Source organism: Zychaea mexicana (assembly GCF_025766255.1).
Source record: "Zychaea mexicana strain RSA 1403 chromosome Unknown BDB00scaffold_21, whole genome shotgun sequence".
NCBI classification, from domain to species: Eukaryota; Fungi; Mucoromycota; class Mucoromycetes; order Mucorales; family Lichtheimiaceae; genus Zychaea; species Zychaea mexicana.
In genome coordinates this window covers 370,140-398,068 of record NW_026516684.1, presented here as the reverse complement: position 1 = coordinate 398,068, position 27,929 = coordinate 370,140, and the positions used below count along the sequence as shown (strand labels likewise).

The 27,929-nt window shown below is 43.2% G+C and overlaps 12 protein-coding genes across 12 annotated transcripts; 9 read left to right on the top strand and 3 right to left on the bottom strand.

Annotated features, from left to right (window-relative positions):
- Positions 1-211: 211 nt before the first annotated feature.
- On the bottom strand, positions 212-5,409 carry BDB00DRAFT_814534 (uncharacterized protein). Its single transcript, XM_053122851.1, has 11 exons — positions 5,251-5,409; positions 4,653-5,152; positions 4,443-4,550; positions 4,138-4,352; positions 3,942-4,081; positions 3,461-3,868; positions 2,653-3,363; positions 1,982-2,565; positions 1,179-1,908; positions 843-1,106; positions 212-757 (listed from the first exon to the last, which is right to left on the bottom strand). Exons 1-11 carry the CDS (start codon positions 5,339-5,341, stop codon positions 249-251), a joined length of 4,260 nt encoding a protein of 1,419 aa, XP_052981669.1. The 5' UTR covers positions 5,342-5,409; the 3' UTR covers positions 212-248.
- Positions 5,410-5,806: 397 nt separating this feature from the next.
- BDB00DRAFT_814527 (Symplekin tight junction protein C terminal-domain-containing protein) lies at positions 5,807-10,779 on the top strand. The gene is made up of 13 exons (XM_053122850.1): positions 5,807-6,301; positions 6,385-6,553; positions 6,611-6,726; positions 6,807-6,992; positions 7,073-7,511; positions 7,617-8,407; positions 8,498-9,184; positions 9,250-9,428; positions 9,500-9,600; positions 9,672-9,867; positions 9,935-10,044; positions 10,236-10,361; positions 10,516-10,779. The coding sequence occupies exons 1-13, from the start codon at positions 6,102-6,104 to the stop codon at positions 10,735-10,737; spliced, it is 3,522 nt and encodes a 1,173-aa protein (XP_052981668.1). The 5' UTR covers positions 5,807-6,101; the 3' UTR covers positions 10,738-10,779.
- A 308-nt stretch (positions 10,780-11,087) lies between these two features.
- On the top strand, positions 11,088-12,209 carry BDB00DRAFT_870552 (small GTPase-binding protein; the record flags this gene model as incomplete). Its single annotated transcript, XM_053126722.1, has 6 exons — positions 11,088-11,096; positions 11,231-11,278; positions 11,402-11,443; positions 11,530-11,727; positions 11,820-11,954; positions 12,057-12,209. 6 exons carry the CDS (start codon positions 11,088-11,090, stop codon positions 12,207-12,209), a joined length of 585 nt encoding a protein of 194 aa, XP_052981667.1.
- An 884-nt stretch (positions 12,210-13,093) lies between these two features.
- BDB00DRAFT_739544 (uncharacterized protein) lies at positions 13,094-13,513 on the top strand (the record flags this gene model as incomplete). The annotated part of the gene is made up of 1 exon (XM_053118436.1): positions 13,094-13,513. A coding segment is annotated over one exon (420 nt), but the record flags the coding sequence as incomplete, so codon positions are not given.
- A 140-nt stretch (positions 13,514-13,653) lies between these two features.
- BDB00DRAFT_899666 (kinase-like domain-containing protein) lies at positions 13,654-15,341 on the bottom strand (the record flags this gene model as incomplete). The annotated part of the gene is made up of 5 exons (XM_053128544.1): positions 13,654-14,169; positions 14,239-14,308; positions 14,393-14,586; positions 14,699-14,858; positions 14,940-15,341. The coding sequence occupies 5 exons, from the start codon at positions 15,339-15,341 to the stop codon at positions 13,790-13,792; spliced, it is 1,206 nt and encodes a 401-aa protein (XP_052981665.1). The 3' UTR covers positions 13,654-13,789.
- A 92-nt stretch (positions 15,342-15,433) lies between these two features.
- BDB00DRAFT_246906 (uncharacterized protein) lies at positions 15,434-16,169 on the bottom strand. The gene is made up of 3 exons (XM_053116643.1): positions 16,087-16,169; positions 15,877-15,961; positions 15,434-15,781 (listed from the first exon to the last, which is right to left on the bottom strand). Exons 1-3 carry the CDS (start codon positions 16,100-16,102, stop codon positions 15,526-15,528), a joined length of 357 nt encoding a protein of 118 aa, XP_052981664.1. The 5' UTR covers positions 16,103-16,169; the 3' UTR covers positions 15,434-15,525.
- Positions 16,170-18,492: 2,323 nt separating this feature from the next.
- Positions 18,493-19,795, top strand: BDB00DRAFT_937718 (uncharacterized protein). Its single transcript, XM_053129260.1, has one exon. The coding sequence runs from the start codon at positions 18,636-18,638 to the stop codon at positions 19,713-19,715; it is 1,080 nt and encodes a 359-aa protein (XP_052981663.1). The 5' UTR covers positions 18,493-18,635; the 3' UTR covers positions 19,716-19,795.
- Positions 19,796-19,906: 111 nt separating this feature from the next.
- On the top strand, positions 19,907-20,619 carry BDB00DRAFT_870548 (uncharacterized protein; the record flags this gene model as incomplete). The annotated part of the gene is made up of 4 exons (XM_053126721.1): positions 19,907-19,931; positions 20,020-20,078; positions 20,295-20,431; positions 20,541-20,619. 4 exons carry the CDS (start codon positions 19,907-19,909, stop codon positions 20,617-20,619), a joined length of 300 nt encoding a protein of 99 aa, XP_052981662.1.
- Positions 20,620-21,243: 624 nt separating this feature from the next.
- BDB00DRAFT_870547 (uncharacterized protein) lies at positions 21,244-22,061 on the top strand (the record flags this gene model as incomplete). Its single annotated transcript, XM_053126720.1, has 3 exons — positions 21,244-21,484; positions 21,679-21,775; positions 21,851-22,061. The coding sequence occupies 3 exons, from the start codon at positions 21,244-21,246 to the stop codon at positions 22,059-22,061; spliced, it is 549 nt and encodes a 182-aa protein (XP_052981661.1).
- A 261-nt stretch (positions 22,062-22,322) lies between these two features.
- BDB00DRAFT_870546 (uncharacterized protein) lies at positions 22,323-23,241 on the top strand (the record flags this gene model as incomplete). The annotated part of the gene is made up of 5 exons (XM_053126719.1): positions 22,323-22,451; positions 22,540-22,632; positions 22,716-22,774; positions 22,834-22,953; positions 23,037-23,241. 5 exons carry the CDS (start codon positions 22,323-22,325, stop codon positions 23,239-23,241), a joined length of 606 nt encoding a protein of 201 aa, XP_052981660.1.
- A 230-nt stretch (positions 23,242-23,471) lies between these two features.
- BDB00DRAFT_870545 (uncharacterized protein) lies at positions 23,472-24,310 on the top strand (the record flags this gene model as incomplete). The annotated part of the gene is made up of 4 exons (XM_053126718.1): positions 23,472-23,490; positions 23,601-23,776; positions 23,858-24,024; positions 24,100-24,310. 4 exons carry the CDS (start codon positions 23,472-23,474, stop codon positions 24,308-24,310), a joined length of 573 nt encoding a protein of 190 aa, XP_052981659.1.
- Positions 24,311-24,571: 261 nt separating this feature from the next.
- Positions 24,572-25,381, top strand: BDB00DRAFT_870544 (uncharacterized protein; the record flags this gene model as incomplete). Its single annotated transcript, XM_053126717.1, has 4 exons — positions 24,572-24,700; positions 24,790-24,914; positions 24,974-25,093; positions 25,177-25,381. The coding sequence occupies 4 exons, from the start codon at positions 24,572-24,574 to the stop codon at positions 25,379-25,381; spliced, it is 579 nt and encodes a 192-aa protein (XP_052981658.1).
- Positions 25,382-27,929: the final 2,548 nt, after the last annotated feature.

Below are 27,929 nucleotides of genomic sequence, written 5' to 3'. Positions count from 1 at the left end.
TGGCCGCATAATATCCAAGCTGCCCGAATCAAATATCGTAAAGAATATATAAGAAAGTTTCCAGCAGATGTCATGCCGCTGTTGACAGTTTGTTACGTCGTGGAAAGGTAGACAACACTGATTAACAAACTTGATAAGCTATAGATTTTACTGGTGGTAACCAAGGAAAAATATTCATATCTTTTATATAAGGATTTTAAATAAAAACTATACTTTATATACATATTACGCGTGTGTTTATACTTAGACTAGTACTTGACCTTTAAGCGTTCAACAGGGAAATGCCGTGACAAGAACCTGTGAACAGGGCCCAAGACCACCAATTTCTCATAGGCTAATGTGGCAACCATATTTCCTACGCACAGACCCCACAACCGCCAGCGGAAATCCCACGGCATGACGTTGTGACCCAGGGGCGTATTATAAGGTTCCACTGATCTTGACGGAGGCGTATATCCAATCTGTGCCAAGACACTCTTGGTGCCACAATTGAAACGGAACATACAGGCAAAGTTGTTTGGATCTGCCAGGGTCCAATAGGAAACAATGACAAGATAGCCTGCCCAGAGGATCACCAAAGGATAATTGCGCCACCAGCTTTGTCTAAACTTGTAGCCAAAGTTGAATACAGCTGCATTGTTGATAAAGTCGTAAAGACACACTAAAGCAAGGACTTCGGCTTCGTAGTTGTCTGCTAAAAGCCACCATTTGGCCAAGTTGACTGCTGATGCATCGAATTCATTGCACCGGAACCAGTCTTTTTTTTTTTCCAGGGAAATTAGTTTTAAATAAGCATCCAACGTACTACTTTTTTACAGCAAGGTACACCGTTACTAACTTACTTTCTTTGTAAAGCATAACAAAAGCGCCGATCAAGAATAGCCAGTTAATTGCTACTAGACCCATTCCTGACGCCAGCGTCTGCGGTCCAAGAAGACGAGCAGTAGGACGCTGGTTTGCCAACCTTTCTGCTGCCTTGGCGTGAGAAACGCACCATGTTAAAAACACAGTGATAAATACATCAACGACAATCCACACGTTCTGTGACATGGTGATTGAGAAATAAAACGTAAAGATCTTGAGCATCATCATGACTTGTCCGTACACTAGAAAATGATGGTGATTGAGAACCCCATTGATAAAACTATTTGGAAAAAAAAAGATATCAAGAAACTTACGGATCAAATACTTGTAATTCGTGATGGAGGTTGCAAGGGCACCTCTTCCTTGACGTAACAACTCGACACAAGACTTTACGCTTCGTACACTTGTACTGAAAGGCGAGACAATGGACGCTTCGGCATCAGACATGGCAATACCGACATGAGCAGCACGTAGCGCACCACAATCATTACCACCATCACCGGTCATGCCAGTAATACCGCGTTCCATATGCAATTGAACGCATTGGACTTTCCCGTTCGGCGTCATACGAGCAAAGACACGGATATCCAACAAATACTTGCGGATCATATCTTGTTCTACAAGCCAATGGAATGCCTTGCCCGTCACTGCAAGCTCAACGGGTGTGTGCTCCTTATCCATCAAAAAGTCGTCGACATTCACATCGTTAAAAGTGTCTGGCTCGTCAACGTCAAACCAAAAGACCCTGTCCTCTTCATGGTTGTAGTCACCGAGTAATACTCTACTCCCCTCTTGCGCCATACCGCATTGGCGTGCAATGTATACGCCTGTCAATGCAGTGTCACCCGTAATCATGATGGTGCGTGTGGCGCCACGTTTCAGTTCGGCAATGTTCTCGGTCGTGTCGTCCTTGAGCTGGTTCTTGAATATGATCAAGCCCATGAAATCAATGTTTTGTTCTAACTTGTCACGGTTCCAGTGGCGTAGTGCTTCGAGGCCACCGACTTCGTCTAGATCCAGCTCGCGATGTGCCAATGCAAGGACCTATGTATATATATGTCAATTAATCTATTAGTCATGTAGTCCTTTTTTTTTGTTGCTATGGTGATATACATACATAGCAACCACTACGTGCTAATCCAGAAGAGACTTCATCATAATCCTCCGGCACGGATTGCGGACTCGACAAATCCTTGACCTTTTCATACGCGCCCTTGACAAAGACATGCACCTTATTTGTCGTTGTATCCAACACGGCCACTGACATGGACATGCGCGCATGCACAAATTCAAAGCGTTTCAAGATATGTACCGGATCCGCATTATCACCTGGCTTTTCGACAGGCGGAGTAAATGTATCCACATAGTTGTCCTTATTCTTTTCATGGGATGTCATTTCGAGTTTCCACTTTGACGACTTGAACATTTCGATATCGACTGGGTTACCAATAAATTGGTCGTTCAATATAGTGACAGCGTGACACGTGGCAAGGCCCATTTGCATGAGACGGGGTACGTCGAGCACATGGTTGTGGAAATCGCCAAAGCGTGGATCAACATTGTTGGCGCGTTGGTCGACGATATTGTTCACATCGGCAATCGGTTGGGCGCCATAGAACTCTAGACCTTCACGCGTCAATGTGCCTGTCTTGTCAAAGCAGAAGAGCTGAACTTTGCCAGCCATCAAGATACGTGGTAGATCTTAAAAAGAATCATCATGAGTATTCGTTACTATTTCCAAGGACGACTGTTTACATTTTTCGAAGAAAGAAGGGGGAGATACGTTACCAACACAAAAGATATTCTTGTCTCGAAGACGGCCAGCAGCAACAGACTGACCCACGACTAATGCAGCTGGCAACAAGGGCGAGACAAGTTGAGCGATAGCAAACATGGCATAAAACCAAGCTGAGGTGCCCTTGGCATACAGCCAGATAGCCAAAGCAAGACAAATCAAGCCACAGCAGAGCAGGATCAAAATGACAATCTTGATTTGTTCATCAAAGACAAACGAGACACGGGTTGGGAACAGAATCTTTTTCACCAGCTCGCCCTTGTCCGTGCCAGTACCTGTGTGTGTGACCAGAGCAGCGACGGGTTGGCCTGGTGCAGTGCGTTCGGCTTGTGAGATGGTTGTGCCTGCAAAGATGGTCGATGTCTTGCCTGCGCCAATACGGTCGTAGGGCGTAGGATCGTCTGTACGTAGCGGGAATTTCCGGATAGGCAGCGGTTCGCCCGTCAATGAGCTTTCGTCGGCTACAATGTTGCCGTTCAGTACAACGGCGTCTACGGGTGTCGTCTTGCCTTCGTCTACTTCAAACACATCGCCTGGGACAAGATCGGCAGTAGATTTGACTTGCCATTCGCCGTCTCGCAAGATATTGACATTGTCTGTGAACTCGGCCATTTTCTTGATCCGGTGTTCGGATCGTAGACGAACAACCACCTTGACAAAGGCAGATAGTAGAATCACGGCCGTGTCGGCAATACCCACCTGCCCTGTGTAGGTCATTGTTTTTTAGTCCCTTGCTCTCTCTTTTTGTTTTCTCAAAACAACTACTACTAAGAATATATATGTCTTGGGGGGGGAACTTACAGTAGGCAAAGTAGTAAAAGAGCCAAAGCACCGTAAACTGATAAATGTAAAAGAACGACGAGAATTCGCGCAGCACAGCCATCAAAAAGTTGGGCACGTAGACCTCGATAAAGTTAGGGCCTACAAGCTCCTCGCGTTTAGCGGCTTCGTCGTTGGACAGGCCCTTGGTCTGTTGAGCCAGTTCAGCATTGGTGCCACCCAGATCAAATTCATGCGGCGTGAACAACTGGGTTTCGGGATGGTACACATAGCGTGTGCACTGGTACACGAAAAACTTGGTGCCCGTGCGTGTCTTTTGCAATGGTGAAGTGGTCACGACCACGTCCAGACCCAAGACGCGCTTGCCCCATTCTTCGAGTCGACGCACGTTTTTCATGATAACGTCATCGTCTTCCAAAAAGATCATTGCTACAATATATATAGCGTGTGTTGGTTATGTTCTTTTTTTTTTTTTAAAAATAGAAGGAGAATATGATTTTACCTGGCTCATCTTTTTCCACTTGGACATATTGTCCTTCGGAATAAGTGCATTGAATACGGAAAAAGTTGGGCAATCGATGTTGGAACATGACCAGGGCAGCAAACCATCCGAAAAAGATGTACCACATGGCAATAAACACACTATAACCAAGTTAATTTTTGAGATATAAATATATATTCGAGAAAAAAAAAGTTACCTTGCTTGGACAGTTTGATCGCCTCGGAACAGAAGGTACTCGTCATAGTAGTCTTGAGTAAGCATGATCATATAGGCAATCATGCCAATCGTTTGGAGAAAGTACAGAAAAAAGACAAACATGCCAATATAGTCGCGTTTGTATGCCTTGATTACCATCTTCTCCTCGGGTTCCAACGAGGACAGATAGGATGAGGTGTCATCGTCTTCAAGGACCTATTATGATATAGCCGTTTCAATGGTATATCGTTACTCTATTATTGGGACAGTAATTCTTTTGTATAAGCATGCATATTGGGGACTCACGTTTTTGGGTGGATTGGCTGTTGCTGCTTTCTTTTCTTCTTCGTCACCATCATTCTGGTACTCGCGCATATGCGTCGTGCGCAAGCGATTAAACTTCATTTTGATAAACTAAGAAAAGAAATGAAAATGTGAGGTCTTTAGCTTTTTACCACCCCGACTATGACTACTACTACTCATAAAAAAGAGCCAAAGCTCTCTCGCCTTATTCACCTTTTCTCTGAACCGTTTATACAACGTCCATCCGACCAAAGAGGCCACGCATGAACCATAAAACGTATACAGCGCAATAAACGCAGGCTCAGTAAACGTCAATGGCCCATAATCCGGCGCTGGACACTCGCCCCACATGATCGACTGTGGATTCGGATTCCATGCTGGTCCACTGACACCAATCTGGTTGGAACACGCTGTCATGGTTTGCTGATCCATATCGGACGCATTGAACTGCGGAATATCGACCGTCTGGCCGCCTTGACATGGATAGACGAGGCCTTGAAGTGCAGGTGTGCCGGGACAAGCGCAACCTGAGGCAAGATCGGGGGGACATGATGCGCGACACGATCCATCCACGCAGTATGTTAGACCGTCGTCACAACTGGGTCGGAATTGGGCTGGACAGGATTGAATGTCTCGAACGCAGAGATGGGAACATTGGTAAGAATGATAGGTTGGTAACGGACATCGTTGGCCGTTTCTTTGGTAGCCGTTTACTGTTTCGACGTGATATTGGGCATTACAACATTTAGTAGGGTTTTTGGTTTCCACCTTTTTTCTTATCGAAAGTCGTCAAGAGAAAGTTTTTTTCTACCTTCATTGAATGCTGGTGTGCTGTGTACGAATAGCGGGAGCCATGACGCTATTAAGACAAATAGCTTTAATGCGACTGCAAAATTCCGCATCTTTTTCCGTTTGTGATACAGACGTCGTTAAAAGATGCGTAATAAAAGAAAGTTTCTCTAACCTCAACGAAAAAGAATCCCCAGTCTTTTTAAACCTGTCACTTGTTTACCCTTGTTTAAGGAAAAGGGAGAAGGGGTGAAGATTTCTATCCAAGAAAAAACAATAACCCATGCTAATTGACTTGACAGCCAGTTGCCTCGGTAATAGGCTATGTACCTTTGCCGCAAACCCGTCACTTAAGACCCAATTATAAGTGTGTCCGTCCAGCCAAGTAAACGTCTTTAGAATCGATCGTCAAATTAAAAAAGGGATTCTCGAGCAGACTATATATAAATACAATCAAGAGCAACCTTTGAATAAAGGGAAACTTGACAGTAAAATGACACAAGACGCGAACTTTTACTATTTTGTCAAAATAGATTGGGAGCCGCACCCCACATGGCTGGGAATTTTTTCCACTCTCTCTCTCTCAACTCACTGTCAAAGCAGGCGTTGAGTGCTCTTCTCTTTGCTTTTGTACATATAGTAGTAGGCTCTTGCATTCCAAGTCAATTCGCATTTCCCTACCGCCCTTTTTTCCCAAAGAAAAGAAAAAAAGATACTTTCTTTTCCTCTGGTTCCTTCAATTGTTAACCGGTCTTTTTTTTCTTTCTGTAAAATTGTACAGAGTGGAGAAAAACTGTTCCTTTTTAACACTCAACAACAATCTCTTTTTTTTTTTTCCTTTTCCTTTCCCAAAAACAAAAGAAGAAGAACAGAATGGAATTGGAACTATTACACGAATTCGATCAGGAGGTGCTCGCCCATCCAGAGGATGCACAAACGTATGCCACCAATCAGTTTTTGGATGCTCTTACACACTTGATTAATCAAGACGCGCAATCCGAAGACGAATTGAAAAATGTCAAGGATGCATTAAGAGCATTCGCGACTGTGCTACCCCATGTGTTCAAGACTGTGTAAGTTTATCTTTTTCTTTTTTCGTTGACTACTTCTTTTACAAAGATTCCTGAATTAACACTACCTACAACACTATCTACAGGTGCCAAAACGAGGCCGAGACGCGTATGTGGCAAAGTGCATCCTCATTATCTGATACCATCGAAACAAATCTCGTACAGCATGCAAACACGGGTCTTTGTATCAATGCACTCAAATGTATCCAAGTCCTTGTCCTACTCTATTCAAAGCCAAATGATCCAAACAAAAAGGTATATATAATAACCTTGAAAAGAAAGATGGTGACTTAGTGGAGTATATATTTGTAGGAGGACTTTTCATTGACATCGGTTCGGCAAAACCATCGGTTATTGGATATCGCCCAATTAGAAGAAAAAGGACAATCCCTTTTACAAGTATTCTTGGATATGTTAAAGAGTGATCAGTAAGTGGGGATGTTTGGAAACGAGTATGAAGTTGGTTTGTTGGAGGGGAGGAATTGCTGATTTTCTAAATGTTTTCTAGGACGAGTGTCATTTTTTCTGCAGTTGTCAATTGTTTGGTTCCCATTGTAAAGAAACGCCCGCAATTCCGACGACACATCATCGAGGCACTCGTCAATCTTGCCAAAGCGCCGCCGTCCAATTTATCTGCCGTACAAAAAAGAAGTGTTGAAAAGATCGTAAAGATTGCATTGACAACACTGATCCGGTGAGTAAACCTTCAAAAAAAAAGTGTTTGACAAAGAGATTGATGTGATATTAAAAACTTTTTCTTTTAATTGAATGTAGCACTGAGCAACTCTCATCGTATCGCAATGAATTCATAGCCGGCTTTGCAGCTGCGGGTGGCAACCCTGCGATATTCCAAAGTCGACAATCACGAGAACGGGAAAGGAGAGAGAATGAGGAATCAAGGCGATCCAAGCGAAGCGGAGGAAGCGCTGGAGCAGGAGCAGTTGAGCAAGGTTCTGAAAAACGAACCAAACTTTCTCATCACGGAACACCACCCCAACAACAACAAAAGCTGCAACAACGCGTCCATACACCCACTCCACCACCACCACCGACGACAACAACAACAGTACCACCACCACCACCGTCTCAAAACGGACCTAATCCACTCGCCAATTTCAATGCCACTACACTGCCATTGCCTATTGTCATTGAAATCTGTCTGGCTGTGCTCCAGAGTGTTCCAGAACAAACCATTCGTGAACGGATTGATATGGTAAATGACGGAAGCAGAGTATGTCGAGAGGAGAATCATGGGGGGGTTTTTTTTTGATGCTGATGTCTTTGCTGCATTTTCGTAAATTCCGCGTATATATGATAGTTGCCGCCAACCGGATTGATGCCTAACAGCAATAACCAGCAGCAGCCTTTACTACCAACACAACAGCAACAACCGATGATACCAGTAGCACCCCCTCCAGCAGCAGCAGCAGTAGGAACACCATCCCAACCGCCTATTCTGCAACCACCTTCACCGTCATCCTCTAAAAAGCATGATCGTGATCAAAAGATCATTGAACAACAGCGCGAAGCAAAACGGCCAAGACGCGATCATAACGCTGTTACTGCTGCTGCCGATACCAAAATGCCATCATCGTCCTCTGCCAACAAATCCCATGTCCCTCTTGCCAGTGTTCAGGAACGCGCATCCCAATCATTGAAAATGCAACCCTATGAATTAGCAGCACCATCGACACCTAACCGTGATCAACAATTGCAACTCTTAAAAATGTCGGTTCAGCGTATTTTTGATGCAGAATATGCGTTACAAACGGCGACAAAAGTACCTGCTAATACTGCTACCAACCCTGCTCAAAGTGATCCATCCTCCAATACAGCAGGAACGCCACCATCCGTACGAGCTGCAATGAACCATCATCCTGCAAAGACAACCTGGTTATTGCTGGTTGCAAAACTATTGACGCGAGGAACGGCGTATACGATGCCTGATCAACAACAACAACGGTTAATACAACAAGCAACGACAGAAGCCAATGGGAGCGATACCAAGGAAATGAATATGAAAATGGCACTCTTGAATGAAGAAGATTCGAATTCAGACCATTTAAAAGAGATGCTCGTTGATTTCATTGTTGCAGACCTTCCATCAAGGTAATCTTTTGATCCAAAAAAAAAAAGAGGCATACTAGTTTGGTTTTTGCTGAATTTGACTTTCGCGGGGATGAATGAATGAATGAATAGACACGAACTTGCCATAGAATGGCTTCATGAAGAATTCCATTGTGACACGATCCGAAAACGACAATTGACACCCAACGACGACGGATACGAACCGACGTATTTCAAATGGCTCCAACTGCTTTTACAAAAAGGGATACCGACGCTCCAAGAAGCCAAGGACAAGACATTGAGCAAACTCATGTTGGACGCACCCGCGTTGAATGCAGAATCGATTGATTTGATCCGGCGCAACATGCGAGAGAATCCTGCGCGGTTTGTGTCGTGTGTGTCGACACTCCGTGATTTGGTCGCCCATCGACCGCCGGTGCGACAAGTGTGTTTGAATGTGTTGCTTGATTATTGTATCAATCGCGATGTCAAGATGCGGTCGACGAGTATTGTGGCTGTTCGAAAATGGGTCCCTGACCATCCGGCGATTGCACCGCAAGTCGAGGCATATGCTATCCAGGCATTGCAGACATTGACACAATCAGGTGACGACGACGACGATGAGAATGGACAGGAAAAACAAGACGTCGAGGATGAACAGGGTGATACAACCATGACCACACCAGCAGCGAAACAAGATGGACAGCAGGGACAGGAGGAAGAGGATGAAGATGCAGAGGCATGGAAAGAACAAGATGTGGTGCGTCATGCTGAACTGTTTTTCGCTCTTTGTGCAAAAAAGAACGATTTATTAGACGAGTAAGTTGCAAGGGGTTATTTGCTTGCTTCTTTATAGGTAATCCTAACAAAAAGGCCGGCTGTAGACTTTTCAATGTATATATTCATGCAACGGAGCAAGTGCAACGCGTGATTCGCCAACACATTTACAACCTGATCAAGTCCATCGGCATGAATTCGGCTAAACTTCTGGATACCATTCGCCACTTTCCTCCGGGTGGTGAGACGCTCGTCATTCGAATTCTTGTCACACTCTGTGATACGGGTAAAATAATCATTGTTTGATATGCTTCCAAAAAAAAAAAGAAAACGTTGTTAAAATCTCGGTTTATGTAGTACGACCCACGCCAGAGCTTGTGGCAGCAGTAAAATCTGTGTATCAAGAACGGAATCTTGACGCCAAGTTCCTTATTCCGATTGTTTCTGGTCTTAGCAAGGTAACGTTATCTATCTATCCATCACAATGCAAAACTTGGTTTCATAATTCTAAATTTATGTTTATTTACAGGAGGACCTTCGTCACAATCTTTCGAAAATTGTCGAATTGCTTAATAACACCGATGCTCAGCGCAAGGTCGTGAAGAAGGTGTTTTCACGCATTGTATCCAGCAGTGCAACAGTGGCTGCACCCATGACGCCCACCGAGCTCTTGCTTGCATTGCATGAAATGGAAGAGAATGTACCGCTACCTAAAGCTGTTGAAGGTAATCTACTTAAAAGATCTTGAGTTCCCCCAAGACTGACTGACTGACTCCTATCTTGAAAAATTAGCAATCAATATTTGCTTCACAATGCCAGATACATTTGAAGCAAAGTACGTGTCGGCGGCGTTACGACATCTTGCTGAACAGCCCAAGATCCCTATACTGCTCATGGTCACTGTAAGTTTCTTTTCATCCTACTACTGCTGCTGATATTACTGTCACCGCGTGCATTATCAAAAACTAATGATTGTGTCCAATCATCTCACCCTGTTTTCACATATGAAAAACGTCATACAACAACAACATGAACGGAAAAACATACGGATTTGTTTTTTAAAAAAAAAAAACTGAAATATATACATATATAGATGATTCGAACAGTCTCTGTATATAAAAGCTTGGTTCAGTTCATTCTCCAACTACTGGAAAAACTGATAAAGAAAAAAGTGTGGACGTATCCAAAACTATGGGATGGCTTTGTGAAATGCACTGAGGTAAACAAGAACAAAAAGACAGAGAGAGAGTGTGTCGATGTCTGTATATACAGACTAACGTATATTGGATGCACACACAAAACACACATGGAGAGAGAGATGAGTGATATGGGTACTCATCGCTATTATTATTACTATTATTCTTGTTCCACAGAGAACGCAGCCCGAGTCGGTCAAGATGGTGGCCAACCTGCCCGAAGCACAACTCAAGGACATTTTATTACGGATACCCAGCATTCAATCGCCGCTGCGTGAACATGCCGAAAGAAATCAGCTGGTCAAAGTGCTTGTCCTGATGAGCAATATGGGCTTGATTCGTGACGAAGAAGACGAAGACGACGAACAAGAACAACAACAAGCACAAGAAGAACAATAAAAAACAATAAACTGCTCCCCCTCCAAACACACACACACACACACACACTCTCTCTCTCTCTCTCTGATCTGTATCTATAATTATAAATCGTATAATAATGACAACCTCCCAAAAGAACAATGAAGGTCACATCCACCATCATCCTTTAGAAAGCACAGTTTAGCAGTAACCCTATCACTCTCCCCTATTTTAGACTTTTTTTTGTGAGACGTACACCACCACTTGTTCTTTCTTTCTCTTTCTCTCTCTCTCTTTCTTGCTTCTTTTTCCCTTTCCCCCCTTTCTTCCCCTCTTCAGTTGACTCGGTCACAAAACGACAAAACTGTTAGTATATTGTTTATCACACCAAAATGACTCGGGTAAATTGTTCTTTTCCTTTTTCAACCCGCACTTTTTATGCTTCATTCGCATTACCCGACGATGTATAACAAACGGCTGGAGAAAAGGACCCTATTTACATATATCTACACTGTCTCTTTTATATATATAAAAGGTTGCTCGGAAAAAGCTTGTCGTTGTTGGTGATGGTGGTTGTGGAAAGGTAAAAAAAAAAGGGTTAATTGAGTGCTTTTTCTCCCATCAAACAAAATGACCAACAACAATCTGTACATTGACGGTTTCTTTTTTTTTATTGGTGTCGGTTGGGACAAATCTCTCTCTGTAGACTAGTTTGCTCGTCGTGTATCAAAATGGCGCTTTTCCAGAGGTGAGAGAGTGTTCGAGCAAGAAACAAAAAAAGTGAGGGTTAACCCAAGAAGAAACCGAAAACTTATATATATATCTATGTATTAGCGCTATGTTCCTACGGTTTTCGAGAATTATATAGCAAACGTTCACTTGGATAACAAAGTGGTAGAGCTTGCACTGTGGGATACAGCAGGTCAAGAAGATTATGATCGACTGCGTCCTTTGTCGTATCCGGAAACCAATGTGATCTTGATATGTTTTGCGATTGATCAACCGACTTCCTTCAAGAACGTACAGGATAGAGTAAGTTTGTTGTTTCTTTTTTCCTGATGGGTTTATAAAATGATGGGGTGTAACTCTTAACATGTGTGGTGGGGGAAACCTTCTTTTAATAGTGGTTGCCCGAAGTCACCCATTTTTGTGAAAACGTTCCTAAATTGTTGGTCGGGACAAAGATTGATCTGCGGGAAAACCAAGCGCGGATCGCCCAGCTGAATGCATTGGGTCATCGGTTAATTACATATGAAGAGGTAGGTACACACACACGTCTTGTCTCCATGGCTACAACAAATCTTTTTTGTCTCCATAGCAACAACAAAATCAAACTAAAAGAGATACAACAAAACAAATAGGGCGATCGATTAGCAAGAGAAATCGGCGCGAAATACTACGAATGCAGTGCCATGGAGAACAAGTATGTAAGCGAAGTCATTGAAGCAGCCACACGCACTGCCATGTCGGGTGGTATCATGCGTCTGCAAAAAAAGTTATGCCGGTTGCTATAATTCCCCACTTCATTCTTTCATGCGCACTTGGCACTACCCAACCCCTACTACTACTACCACTACTACTACTACCCTTCTTTCATCTTTCTATTATCCTTCCTCCACCAAAAAAAAAAAAGGTGAGCCTCTCCCCAAAAGGGCCCTTATTTCTTTACCAAATCCACTCCTCCTTTAGAACTATTTTCTTGTATATTTGGGTAGGAGTTTTTATATCTTTTGTAGCATTTGTTGTATTCCCCCCCAACCCTTCCACCATACACTTCCTCACAGCCTTCTTTTTTTTTTCATATATATAACCGTGGCTTGTCATTTTGTCACCTCTTTCTGTTTTTTTGCGTGCACGCTATATCAATTCACTCCAAAACTCCTTCACGACGACACATTTTGTATTACAAAAAAAATACCAAATAATCTTTTTTTTTTATCCCAACCATGGCAACGGTCCATTCAGGCGAAAGCATTCGAAATGAAGCACAAGCTAGAAAGAAAGTTTTTAAAAATGTTTTGGATTCTCCATTCACAATGAAATGGTATGTTCCTCAAACTATATATTTTTTTTTTCTTTTTCTAGACTTCAAAAAGGATTGAAAATTGGGGTGGTGGATTCCATCGATCGATCGATCCCATATTTCATAAATGTTGACGTACCATTTTTTTAAAAAATAGGCCAGCAGTACCTAATGAAGTCGGTCAAACGATCTTGGAACACCTCGTATCGTATGTAAATTTTTAATATGCCTGTTTGAAGAGAGCGAGAGAGAGACAGAGCCATGTATAACATAGTATCCCCCTTTATAAGAATACTAAGTCCTATTGGCGACCATCGACGACTGATCCAAAAGACCAAAGACAAACAAAAGAAAAAAGAACTACAGACGCAATACCCCGAGATCCACGAAAAACAACGCGTTCATACGGGCATCAATACAGTCACCAGCCTATTAGAAAAAATCATTCACAACAACAATGACGCCCTAATGTCAGGAGAAAAATGGACTGTCTTTGTATGCAAACGCGACATTCAACCCACGCAACTGTGCAACCACTTTATCACCATGTGTTCATTGGCAAACGTCAAGCTTGTGCCCTTACCCGAGGGAGCTCAATTAAAGTTAAGCGGTGCACTTGCATTGACACGTGTGGCTGTTGTTGCATTCAAAATGGAGGAGGAGGAGGAGGAACGATTGCGGTTAGCAGTGGACGAGGTACAGAATAATTATCCTGAATGGTTGGATCGACTGGATCACGACGGAGCAACACTGTATCGACCTACGAACGTCAAGATTTTACAAACGACTGCACCGGCCAAACCACCGAAATCTAAACAACAACAACAAGAAAAACGGAGTGCGCCGGATCAGGACAACAAAAACAATAACAATCATAGTCAACCGTCCAAGAAAATGAAACGGTCGTAATAAACGGAAAAATAGTGACAACTCGGAGGGGCTAGGTACCCTTCAAGTCTTTTTCAAGAATGGAGCACATAATTTGTTTCTTTTTTGTTTGTTTGTGTGTGTGCATAAACCACATCCAATTGCAGGTGGAGATCAAAGAGAACAATTGACAAGGTGGTGTATTCAAGGTCGTCGCCTTCGCTTATTAAACTTTCTTTCCCATTCCTTCCAAGGTCGTGCATGCTTTTGCCACTCCACTTCATCTTTCCGTTCTCCTTCCAAGATAGGTTCTACACCATTGATCCAAGGATGGTACAACATGTCCAACGCTTCAGCTCGGTTCTCATACTGTAGCATGGGTTCCAAGAAACTGGCGATTTCTTCGGCCTCGCGTCGGTGAAATCCGTATTTTTCATGCAACACGTCCTTGAGTGACCAGTACTTTAGCCGTGTAATGTGTCGCAGTTCGCCTCGATGATTCAAGAACTCGCGTGCGTCGGCGCCTGACAATGCAAAGTGGCGTGGCATGGGTCCCATTAATTCGATCATTTGTGCCAAGTGGTCTAAATAATAATGATATATACGCCATATGAGTAGTCTCTCTTTATTTACTCCATGTCTGTTTTTTTTACCATCATCTCTACTAAACCGAGAACTCTTTTGTGGGTCGAATAAATAATTGCCAGTCAAGAGCTCGAAAATCTAGACGTGTAGATCCAGATCAGAAAGCGTCAAAAGCCATTTTTTTTTTGTGTGTCAGAGAATGTATAAAAAAGGGCTTTTTACCATGCATGCTAAACTCCAAATGTCTGCAGTGGCATCCCATTTGGCGCCCAAAAGCACTTCGGGTGATCGGTATTGACGGGTTTGGATATCTTCGGTAAAGTGATGGTTCACCCAACATGCATTCCCCAAGTCTGCAATTTTGATCTTTATCGTTTCACGGTTCGGTCTCCTACTGCCCTGCTCTGATCTGTCCTCTCTGATGCGTTCTTTTGATCTGGTAATACACAAAGAGAGAAGGCGGAAACAATATTAGCTGGAATGATAAAAGTCATTGGATAATGTGGAGGGGCTTTTACCTGGATTGACTACGTGATTTTGGCTCAATAGCACGACCGGGACGACCATTCCTCCTACCATCTGACGACAATGGCTGTGACGCCACGGTTTTCACGCAACTGTTGCTATCCTCGTCAGGTTTTTTACGTAATCGACTTCGTCCACGACTACGTTCATGATCATCCTCATCCTCATCATTATGATCCGATCCCGGGTGTTTGTCATCATAGCTATTACTATGACTGCTCGTATCAAGAAGATCCGGCTCTACAGTAAGCGTCGTCGTCGACGACTGTGGCTCCCTGAGCAATTCCTCTGCATTATCCAAAAACATGAGCACATTCTCGGGTTTCAAATCCGTATGAATGATGTGACAGATCCGATTCAAATAATCCAAGCCCAACAGCATCTGTTTGGCAATCTGTTTGACGAGATGCACAGGGATCCCGCGGTTCCTGTATCGTTTGATCAGCGCCAGCAAATTTTCGCCCAATACTTCAAAAGTCATGCACACGTGTGTTCCGTTGCGTCCCTTCATCATGAAATGGTCGACCACAGCCGTCACATAGTTGGATCCGATCGCTCGTGTATCTGCTTCGGCTACGCGTTGCAATAACTTGATTTCGTCGAGTGCGGTTTCGGTATAGTGCTTGGCTGATTTCACGACTTTCATTGCATAATGCTTTTCCGTTCTTTTTTTTCATTGGTTGGTTTGACGTTTCGTTTCGTTTTTTTGAGTGGTTGTGTGTGTGTGTGTGTGTGTAGAGGATGAGGTGAGGGGGGAAAAAGAAAACGAAGGTGTAGAAAGAAGTATAGTATAGATAGAAAGAAAGAGAGAAAAGATAGCAAACAAAATCTTACTTTAGATCTTGGATAAGCCAGACGGTTGAAAAGTGACCCCATCCAAGTTTACGGATAACTTTGTATCGACCGTCTTTGTACAGTTCACCCACTTGGACGGGGTGATAGCCTCCCTTTTTATAGTCGTTGGGATCTTCTTCTTCTTCCTCGCTTTCATCGATTATCGAGGCAGACCGTGAAGAAATGCTGCGTTTACGTTTTTTTAAGTTATCGCGATCGGAACGCGATGGTTTCATGATGGTTGAATCCGATCTAAAAAAGGATTCGTATATACAAAAAAGAAGGGTTTGGGAATAAGTTGACCCCCCTTACAGAAAAGAATGCGGGACCGTCAAGTAATACTTTACCGTGATCCACTTAAAGAATATTTGTATGGAGTAGAGCCATTCGTCTTTGTTGTACGTCGTTGACTCGGACGACCATAGCGTCGATCTATAGTATTAGGGTTGAATAAAAAAGATAAAACCACATGAGAAAAGGACCGTTCTATAATAGGCATGACAACGGATCTTGACAACGTGTAAGATCAGCAAGAATTGAATTGGTTGTTTGCAAACCTCGGTCTGATGGCATTGGATTAGGAGTTTTCAAAAAAAAAGAAAAGAAATAAAAAATAAAGGGGGGTTGCTTTGTAGAAAATAATATAAGAAAACCAAAAATAATAAGGATATGCAAAATTCGCCCGCTAATATGTCTAGTCCCTTATTGTGTAGCTTGGCACCTCTGTGTGAGTGTACCATTATAGAGCTTTTCTATTATTGCAGATCATGTACTTGGGTGAACTCTTTTTCACTGGAAAGAGGATCGAAGGACTACTGGTTGCTTTTGCTACTAATAATTAAGTGTTTATAGGGTGGAACCGACGGCTGATGATGGGCATGTGTAGTCGCTTCCTTGCGATATTGGATGATGTGTGATACATAATATGAAGGTATCTTCTAATGATCATGTCACTGATAAATGTAGCGTCATAGTACCGTCATCTCCCTCCCCAGTAACTTTATGCACTTGACCACCACCTTAATATCAACGGTATTAGCCGAGACGAGCTTACTACTTGATCTTGCTTGTACTCAAATAGAGCTCTTTTTTGTGTTTTTAAAACGTATACAAAGATTGGCCACATATTATAATCCTACAGTTAACGACGTGGGTGTGAGTGTACAAATCGGTGAAAATTATCAACACTAACAAACTGGCGGATCCATACTTCTTAGTTTTGCTTGTAGTATCATTTCCACACTTTGTGCAAAGTTCCTCTCATTAAGTATGTCGTGTGAGCGTGTGTGTTTTTATAGTTTATTTTCAACAGCAAAGGAGAAAGGTGGCGCTTTAGAAAAAAGATTATTTGAGAGACCCTGCTGTTACCATTTATTATGTAGTCTGATCAGTGTGATGTAGAACGGAACGTTATAATATCAGTCGGGGAACAGAAACTTGTGCTTGTCTAGAGGGAAAAATAGATGCCCGAACAAAAAACAATAAGTGAGTTGTAGCATACATAAGCCAGCAGAGGTTGATTCGTAGCTAATCTGTTGGACAGCTGGTGGCGTTTTTATGATCCCAGAGAAAGAGTTGATCGTCCGCAAAAGAGAGAGAGAGCATCGTCGTTACTGAAAGGGCGCTGGGCGTGCTCGCTTTGCTAAAGAGATATCATATATAACTTTATCAAAATTCATGTCGTTGTCCTAAACTTGGATTGAGCAATTAACCATATAGCATGAGAGAACGTTGAGGATACGCATCACTTGTGGCGGAAGGTACATAATCGTGTGGACCGTATCTTACTACGCGCTCAAAGAAGAAGCAGTCATTGCTCGTTTCAAAAGCAAATGGCTGAGGATGTGCTGTTGATGACATGTTACGAGAGCGTATATGTGTGTTTCAGTGCGACATGGTCTGTGCATATCAGGGAACACACTCCTTTTTAACCATCAGCGGAACTGACAAAAAGGCAGAGAAAAGCCCCAACGAACATTTTTCAGAACGACTCATCACAAGTCAGCTTTTGGAGGAATCACCGGAATCCTTACTAAGATGTGTTGGCTGCAACACGGTTATTACGAGACATATACAGTCGCGTAACATAGGACGCAGTATGCCACATCCCGAAAGAAGACTTTTTTCTGTATAGCTTGTCTTGTAATATCAAATTTATACGCAAAAAAAAGGCTTATACGATCAATGTTTTCTTTCGTGCACTACAAAAGCAAAAAGTGACAAGGTGAAGAAGAAAGCTGCCAACGGTGTGAGGGGCTACTCCTGTGTGCAGGGATAAACGCGGGTCGTCAAATCATGCCGCTGTGTATAAATGACGATCCATGTATTTCACACTCAGTAAGTGGAGAGTCCGATTTTTATGGAACAACATTGAGCAGAATAAAAGAAGAAAGGGTATTCTGAGTAATGTGCTTATAACGTAGCGACCAAGCTCCAAGTGTTTGATATACATTGTCCACGTCGCTCTTATCAATAAATGCAAGTTATAACAATGCCTCCAGCTGCCGGAATATAAATAAATGTATTGTCTCAAGTCATTGCTACAGTCAGTGTGGCACACTCAATCATGCTGGTATCAGTCAATAGAGCGTTTTCTGTTAGTTTCCCATAAATCCATGTTGTAACGACGAAGAACATGGGTTGTCGTGGATTGAAAAGATGAGCGGATAATAGATTTACGCGCCTCTTCTCTTTGTCGGATTCATATCCCGGACTTCCGACACGCTTGCTCCCTCGCTTTAAATCGTATGTGTGTGTGTGTGTATGTATTTATTCGACAACAAACACAGCGGGTAAAGGCAAGTCTCGAATGCAATAGTAGACAGCCTTAAGAGACGTCAATCTCAGTAGTGTTACTGATATCTGACACTAGCTAGTGAGCATACTTGGCATAAATGCCCCAAAATGGTATAAAAACCCCGAGACAACTACGCTGTGTTGTGCATTCAGCTTTATGGGGGAGGGTGAAAGCGGGACGCGGACGCAAACTGTCATATTGCCACGTTCTTTTTCTTCTCTTGTTTATATATATATCGAAGCGAACAACCTCCCTCTTCCGTACTTTATATACTCCACTACTTTTTTTTTATCTTTTCTGGTTACAAGTATGGTAAAGAAGTTCTTGCTTGCGGTAGCAGTAGGCGCGCCTGTTGCTGTCATGACAATCAAGCACTTTACATCGCTTCCCTGGGGTAACGATCTCGATGCACTCTGTCCAGGCTACAAGAACACCGATTTGACCGGCCATGACGGACTCGACAATCTGTTATGCAAAGTGATCAACATTTTCACACACGCGATCAACGATCCGTTAGGCCAAATTATCAGCTGGCTACTCTTGGGTCTATTTGCCTCGGTGTTGGCCATATGGGGCGTCGAAGGCTCACGCGTCAAAGCCAATCTCCTCTTATCCTCGCTTGCGCTCTGGGGTATGGCAGCCAACCTATTCACGCTCTCTGCAGTCATGTTCGGTCTGTGGCTGCCTGCATACTATTTCTGCTACGGTGACGACAATTCAAACATTCCCAATTATGGCATCCCATCCGCACGGTCAACGGCCGTGCTCGTAGCGGTTGTCGTCGGCTTCATCTTTCCCAGTCTGGCCATGCTATTGTTCCCCGACCTGGGCGACGCGCCGTGGTCCCATACACAAACCATCATCGTTGCGTTGTGGCAACTGGCTCCACTCGTCGTGATGCCCATCTATGTGTTCTCGACCTCGACGTTTGCTTGCATGGAAGAACCGTTGGATCCTCGCATTGGTAGAGAAGGCCGCGAAAGACGCAGGGTGGCGGATCAAAAGAGTGGTGTCGAGACAGTCCACCTTGTCCTTGCTTTTGCCAATGCTGTCCTTTATTACATTATGATTTTCCGTGCCAGCGGGCGTGGGCTGTTCAATTGGGAGACCCTTGTGGACGCTTGGACCTTGCATAGCGGAAAACTCACCATCTTGTCGATTGAACAGAGAGGCCATATTGATGCGACACATTTCTTTTTGGTGGATCTGCTCGTCGCCTGGGCTGGTGTTGGGTTTTGGGCTCTCTTGGAAAGCGGTCTTGTCGGTGTGTTTATCCTGGTGGTCGGTACGATCTTTACCGGACCCGGTGCAGGCGTGTCTCTCTATGCTGCTTACAGAGAAAGCCATGTGCAGGACAATGACAGACTAGTAGTAAAGAAGAATGAATAGTTCTCATGTATGTATATATGTAACCCGTCTTTTTGAAATAATAAAAAGGAGCAACATCCAACAAAGCTACATGATGCAAGAATCATTTAGTGTGAATTAAAGGGCCCGCTTCATGCGCGATCCCGTTCCAAATGAATGTCCGCCTATGGACTCTTTATAAAAAACCACGCGTCTGCTGCAACTCTTTCGTCATGGCTCTCGCTCCTCAATTTGCTGGTACGCATTACGCTGTAATATACACCTCAATGCCCAGTGCTTTGTCACTTTTTTTAAAAAGCATTTACCTTGAACTTTAGGTAAATAGGTCACCGTCTCGGCTCTGCTGTCGCTCCTCACACTCCTGAAATCTACTTGGGCTACGCGGTAAGAGACTGTCAAAAGAGATTAGGATTCTTTAATGGCTAAAAGTTGCTAAAGTACATGTCCTAACATTTATTATGCAACAGGGGGCAAATAGTGTTAACAATTTACAAACGTATCCGTAAGGTAGATAACAAGGGCGGCGAGATAGTTCTTTTGTTTAAGAGAATGGATTTAAGGGTGTATATAGCTTGTATTGACGTGTTTGGGTGTGTATAGCAAGTCTGGCCGTTCGTAGAGCAAGCGTATCCGAACAAAGTCCAGTTGAACTTCCGCCAACAAGTCCAGCCATGGCACGCATCTTCGACGTTGGTGCATGAGGCTGCGCTGGTTGTTGAAAAGATCGACGCTTATGGGTACCTTGTTTGCACATCAATAAGAGTAAAGTATCTTTGACTTTTTTTCTACTTTGTCTGGGCTGTGGATCAAAGGCTAATAAGACCTCATATTAGGTTTTTTGACAAGCCCCGTTGAGAACAAGTCGCATCGCAAACTTCTTGCCGAGTTGGCCAAGATTGCTGAAGCCGTGGGAGTACCCGGGTGAGAAGCTCACGTGCCTGTTGACCAATGAACAAGGAGAATCCAAGAACGCCAGTAATGCTGATGTCAGTGCCGATTTCAACGAGAAATATGTAAAACACCATGCAAGTGCCACTACGATGACTTCTCCACACCGTCCACGCCTGCCTACTCGTCAAAGCATCGCTTTTACTTTGACAATAGAGAAGCCCATGACTCCCTTGCCAAAGAAATCGAGTGCATGAAAAAAAAAGTAATGCCGCCAACATATTTGTTCTTGACGAATTAGGCTCGTTAGAAAGGGATATTAGCCGTAAGTAATAACATCATTGTGTATAATGATAAACAGGTGTCCATAGTGCTGATATACACATGCTAATCTATCTACTGTATTTATATATCACCAGAAATCATCAAGTGATAAAATGAACAATACTCATTGTATCAGTCAATTGAGAAGAGCCAGTATGCGTACAAGGGACCAAAATCGTCGATTGTCGCATCCAAGTGTATATAAAAGAGAAGCCGTTTCCAATTTTCCGCTTCAAGGTGCCATAGTTAGGAGCGAGAACAATGCCGTCTGCGAGCACTTGCATTTGTTAAAGATCACCTCTGGAGAGGAGGGTTTCTGTCGTTCCAAACCTTTACCATGCGCTTCGCCGTGCCAAAGAACAAGTTATGCATTGGGGTCGATGATGGTAGAACGAACAGCCATTATGGTGTAGCTCACATGCCACCTCGTCCCTCTTCCGCGCTCAAGTCCACATCGATCCGTCATCGTCTCAGCACAGGCTCGATTGCCGCCCTCGAACGTCTCAGTTCTCGGCATCAAATCCACAGTAGTCAATACTGGGGGTACCTGGAAAAACGTGAAATTGACGAACGCATTTGTGACAGGCACAGAGACTCGCGTGGGAGGTGAACCCGCTTGTTTTCCGTGCAGCAGGGATATCACAAGCATTGATGAACTAGCCATCGTGTGGGGTGCCATACAGCGCTTGTTGTTGATAAAATATAACTACACCATATTGGCCCACCCTGCCGTTTTGGAAAAACTGCAAAGAGGATGTCTGTACCTCTGCAGTTAATGAAAGAGTTGCAACCTATCAAACAGAGGTTGGAGTAAGCAAGTGCTTGGCATTAGCGATCGAAAAGCGAGCAAAGGAGTTGGAGTTGGCGTTGTAAGTATCATTCTGAGATTATTGTAACATCAATGAAAGGCTTGATATTTTACAGTAACCATTACTTTCTTGTAGTCCCAAGCGTGCTCATGATGCAGTAGAAGCATACAGTGACGATGAAAATAGTGATGCAGGTAGCATGTCAAGTGGCGAATATCGCTCCCGCCGCCCAAAAAAACAACAGGGGAACAAAAAGAAAGGCGTGAAGCCCGTCACAAGAACCATAGCACTTACTGACTCTGATGCAAACGGCCGCTATGAGATGAAAAATCCTGTATTCAACTGATATTCCACCATTTCAAAAGGTACAAGGTTATTTTCTGTATGCCTCCTTCGATGAACCTTTTATTAACACTATTTTGCGTTTGAATTGTCTAGTGGAAAGTAAATTGGTCCTTACAATCCGTGTTGAATCAAGAAGGGCTTCAACTTGCCTGATTTTCGTGAGCTGTAAGTCTCTTTGAATTTGTATATATGTATAATTTGTTAATATAGCTAACGTTCTACTTGCAGGTCGTTAAGCCATGTTTTCCTTTTCACGAAAATCATGAACCAATCAGTCACACGTCGTTTCGGTTCTGAAAGTCATGAATCGGTGTGGGGTAGCTTACCCTTGATCAACAAATTGACGTTGTCTGCAAAAGCAGCATCATGGACAAAGAAGATGTTGAACATGGTCAGTATTGAGAGTAATAGGTCTCCTTGATCGAAAGTCTAGAGAAAAATCAACAATAGCATCATATTCATCAATATGTATAATATAGGCTACCACCGGCACTCCCAGACTTAGTTTGCGAGATACCAAGAAGGCTACTTCTAAATGGATGATCGAAGCGTGCGACGACGATGACGACAGGGTATCTGAGGATAGAGCCCTAGGTTATCTGAGGATAAAGCCCTAGGGTATCTGAGGATAGAGTCCCAGGGTATCTGAGGATAGAGCCCTAGGTTATCTGAGGATAAAGCTCTAGGTGTTTTTGCCGATATTTTACATCGATCGTAGGTATTTGATCATTTTACAATTGAACTTGAGCTAATTTTATTTACTACTGTAATAGTGTTCCTCGTTTATTGTCTGCCACCGACTCAAAGACAGTAGAAGACACGTTTGTACATAACGCTGTGTCCGATCTGTTGTATGTGGTATTCGGAGAAGACCAAAAGTTGCTGCATGAATGGTAAATATAATTTGTACAAATTTGTCATTGTATTTTGCTTTAAATGGTATCTATATAATAACGGTTTCTTTTTCTATCGCAAGGGCAAACAAAAAGCTGCCCGACAATGAAGTAAATATAATGATGAAGCCCGATTTCATGGCAGCAACCAAGCCAGCAAAAAGAACAGTATACCTGTTCAGCGTCGAGATCAAACCGCCCACAAAAACCTCCGACGATGACGTCTGTGAAGATTGGATCAAATTAGGCATTCAAATGAAGACGATGGTGCACACCTTGGATCTTTGAAGATCGAAAACGCGCAAACATGTGGTTTGCTTATACAAGGTAATTTAATTGGACATATTTTGAGTATGATGTTTACACTTGATATTAAATTAAACAATATAGCTTATACTTGTACATTATATTTGATGTATAATGTATACTGTACAACCCATCTACAGAATGATCGAAGTAGATTCCTTTACTTCGCCATAAAAAATTGAAGAGATTGGTGTACTGGAGCACGCAGTCGAATGCTTGCTCTCTTGCAAGGTATGAAGTGATAACACGCTCGCATGCATCTAACAAAGATAAAGTATAACTAATCACCGAATATGTATTATTTAGGGGTTGGTTGAACCAACTTTTTAATTGGGATAAAGATCTCGGTCAATGGATTTTGACCGATTTTGACATCGAGTATGTAAAGCACCATCCGAGTGCCACCACCGCGGAAGCCCATGACTCCCTTGCCAATGAAATCGTGTACATGAAAAGAAGCAATGTCACCAACAGATTTGTTCTTGACAAGCTAAACTCGTTGGAAAGGGCATTAGCCGTAAGTAATTAGATCATTGTGCATCATGATGAACCTGTGTCTATAGTGTCAATATACACATGCTTATCTATATATCAATAGAAAGCACAAAGTGACAAGATAAACAAGTACTTCTGGAAGAATTGCAAAAAGGCTGTTTGTACTTCTGCAGTTGACGAGAGAGTTGCAACCTATCAAACAGAGGTTGGAGTAAGCAAGTGCTTGGCATTAGCGATCGAAAAGCGAGCAAAGGAGTTGGAGTTGGCGTTGTAAGTATCATTCTGAGATTATTGTAGCATCAATGAAAGGTTTGATATTTTACAGTAACCATCACTTTCTTGTAGTCCCAAGCGTGCTCATGATGCAGTAGAAGCATACAGTGACGATGAAAACAGTGATGCAGGTAGCATGTCAAGTGGCGAATATCGCTCCCGCCGTCCAAAAAAACAAAAGGGGAACAAAAAGAAAGGCGTGAAGCCCGTCACAAGAACCATAGCACTTACTGACTCTGATGCAAACGGCCGCTATGAGATGAAAAATCCTGTATTCAACTGATATTCCACCATTTCAAAAGGTACAAGGTTATTTTCTGTATGCCTCCTTCGATGAACCTTTTATTAACACTATTTTGCGTTTGAATTGTCTAGTGGAAAGTAAATTGGTCCTTACAATCCGTGTTGAATCAAGAAGGGCTTCAACTTGCCTGATTTTCGTGAGCTGTAAGTCTCTTTGAATTTGTATATATGTATAATTTGTTGATATAGCTAACGTTCTACTTGCAGGTCGTTAAGCCATGTTTTCCTTTTCACGAAAATCATGAACCAATCAGTCACACGTCGTTTCGGTTCTGAAAGTCATGAATCGGTGTGGGGTAGCTTACCCTTGATCAACAAATTGACGTTGTCTGCAAAAGCAGCATCATGGACAAAGAAGATGTTGAACATGGTCAGTATTGAGAGTAATAGGTCTCCTTGATTGTAAAGTCTAGAGAAAAATCAACAATAGCATCATATTCATCAATATGTATAATATAGGCTACCACCGGCACTCCCAGACTTAGTTTACGAGATACCAAGAAGGCTACTTCTAAATGGATGATCGAAGCGTGCGACGACGATGACGACGAATTACTTGTTTTTGCCGATATTTTACATCGATCGTAGGTATTTGATCATTTTACAATTGAACTTGAGCTAATTTTATTTACTACTGTAATAGTGTTCCTCGTTTATTGTCTGCCACCCACTCAAAGACAGTAGAAGACACGTTTGTACATAACGCTGTGTCCGATCTGTTGTATGTGGTATTCGGAGAAGACCAAAAGTTGCTGCATGAATGGTAAATATAATTTGTACAAATTTGTCATTGTATTTTGCTTTAAATGGTATCTATATAATAACGGTTTCTTTTTCTATCGCAAGGGCAAACAAAAAGCTGCCCGACAATGAAGTAAATATAATGATGAAGCCCGATTTCATGGCAGCAACCAAGCCAGCAAAAAGAACAGTATACCTGTTCAGCGTCGAGATCAAACCGCCCACAAAAACCTCCGACGATGACGTCTGTGAAGATTGGATCAAATTAGGCATTCAAATGAAGACGATGGTGCACACCTTGGATCTTTGAAGATCGAAAACGCGCAAACATGTGGTTTGCTTATACAAGGTAATTTAATTGGACATATTTTGAGTATGATGTTTACACTTGATATTAATTCAAACAATAGGTTATGACTGTACGTTATATCTGATGGATAATGTATATAAGCCGATCTATAGAATGATCGAAGTAAATTCCTTTACATTGCCAAAAACGTTTGAAGAGATCGGTGTGCTAGAGCACGCAGTCGAATGCTTGCTCTCTTGCAAGGTATGAAATGATAACACGCTCGCACGCATATAACAAAGATAAAGTATAACTAATCACCGAATATGCATCATTTAGGCGCTAGTTGAACGAAATGCTAGTGAAGTTGAAAAGCATTATACCTCTGAATAACTGAACTGGGCTTAGCATTACATACAACACAATATAAATTCGCTTGACTTCTTCTTTACATCTAATATCCCGGCATTTTTTTAAAATACATTCTTTTTGTGCGAGCTTATAGGCCAAAATTTATTAATGCAAGTCACACGTACAAAGCAATGGTGTGTTGGAGATGATAGGAAGAGATGGAAAGTACTATAATATAGAGACAGAGAGGGGCGAATGTGGGTCTATTATTCTGTGGCAGTGATCTTGGGTTGGCGAAGCTGAGTAAGCAGCTTTAGTGCCAGTGAGATCACCGTAGAGTGGTTGAAAGGGACGCGGTCAAAATGCCAGGAGGACGGATTGAACGACCATGGTCCGTAGTTGCGTGGTTGCGGCAAGGATATCGGACCAGTCTAGATTGATGTTTAAATTAGGAGGACATTGGGGTCTGGTTCGGCTTAAAAGACCAAGCCCGAGACTTGTTTCCATACTGTCCACCGCAGTGGGCAATCAACAGAAATAGTGACGGCTTGTATCAATCAAACCTAAGCATAATTGGCATTGCGGGCTTGGCATAGAATCCGGAACAATATGGTGGAGGCGACTGGCATGGGGAGCGTGTGATGGATTTGCTCAATACCAGAGGTTATGGGCTGGATGGGGCATCATCCTGAGCCAAAACTGGCGCCAGTGTCTACGGTAGGTATTGGGCAAGTAGTGCTTAAAATGAGACGACGAAATGAACGGTGATAAGGGAGCGCAGTATGTTACCATCGGCGGTGCCTAGCCGCCCATTGTGTTGAGGCAATGGATGAGATGCTGGGAGACAAAGTCGACAGAAACGTATTTCAGTACGATGCGGCCATGCCGCATGGTTTCGAAAAAGCGGCGAGTGACATGTGAAGGGGGGATTGGGCCGCCCTGTGGTAGACGTCACCGCTTCAAAGAGGTACAAATGATACTTTTACTTTCTTGAGGAGCATTTTCACCGGGATCCCATTTTGCGCGGCACGGTAAATAGAGCACAAGCGCCGATGGGATATAGACGGACGATGTTGCCAGTTGAAGTCAATCAAATGAGGCGAGAATAAGTGACGCTTTTGTCCAAGGTTGTTGCTGTAGAAGACGAGGACGTGTTTCAAGAAAGGTGAGTATGAGGCAGTGATCGGGCAGCTTCGACGTGATGCTCAACAGGTGGTGCTCCAGATACAGTAAGGTGTTACAAGGGAACCTGATGTTAGGGCAATCGACTAGAGGTTGTATCCAGCGTAACTAAAGTGTTTGTTGCTATGTTTGAGGGTTGAAAATTTGTAAGCGCCCTGTTGCCGTGGTTGCTGAAGACCGGATATGGCGATTCGGGGAAACATGCGGTGTGGGATAAAGCTGGATATGATGTCCTGTAAAGTATTCTTAAAGGACGAAGCAGGGGCACCTTATAACTTCAGGACATACTAGAGTCGAGAGAGTAAGAGTGTGTTGAGAATTGTTGCACGTCCGTGCACAGACAGTTAGCGTTGTTGATGTAGCTGGCCGCCGTTGCGTATACATACCGATAAGGAGTCGATCCATGAAAGGCGATGTTGTGTTGTGGAAGTTGCCAAGGAAACCCCAAGTAGATCGCTGCTCCAGCGTTCGAACGACCGTGACAGGCCAGGGTATCCGAAACTAGCAAGGTGTTGATTCCATCCGGGTTGTGGTTGGCCAGACAGAGACCTGCTCGCGTTTCATGAACGTTGAGACGAGCGTTTGACGCTTGTTGCTAATGATAAAGGTCATGGTGTAAGCGTTCCAGGTCGGTGCTTTTGCTAAGGAAGACACATACGTCGTCTGCATATGCAAGTATCTTGAGGGGGGTCACCTTGGCGCACGCCTCTTTTTTGTTGCAAAGGTGTGCTAATATGACCGTTTGACGTAAATGTAAGTTTGGTGCGAAAGAAAAGCAAGCTGATGCTGTCAATGGTTGCCAAACGAGAACTGAAAGCTTCAAAACACGAGACAGGTATAGCGGGGCGATGAGATCGTATGCTTTCTCGCTGTCCAATAGCAAGGCAATGTTGGTATCGTCATCCTGGCCTGAGGCTTCGTCCATCATTATCTTTACCAAAATCTCACTGTCGACGATGAAGCGGCCAGGAAGGAAACCAGTTTTGGAACGGCGTAGTTAATGTTCGAGGCAGCTTGAATAATACGGGTGTTGAGC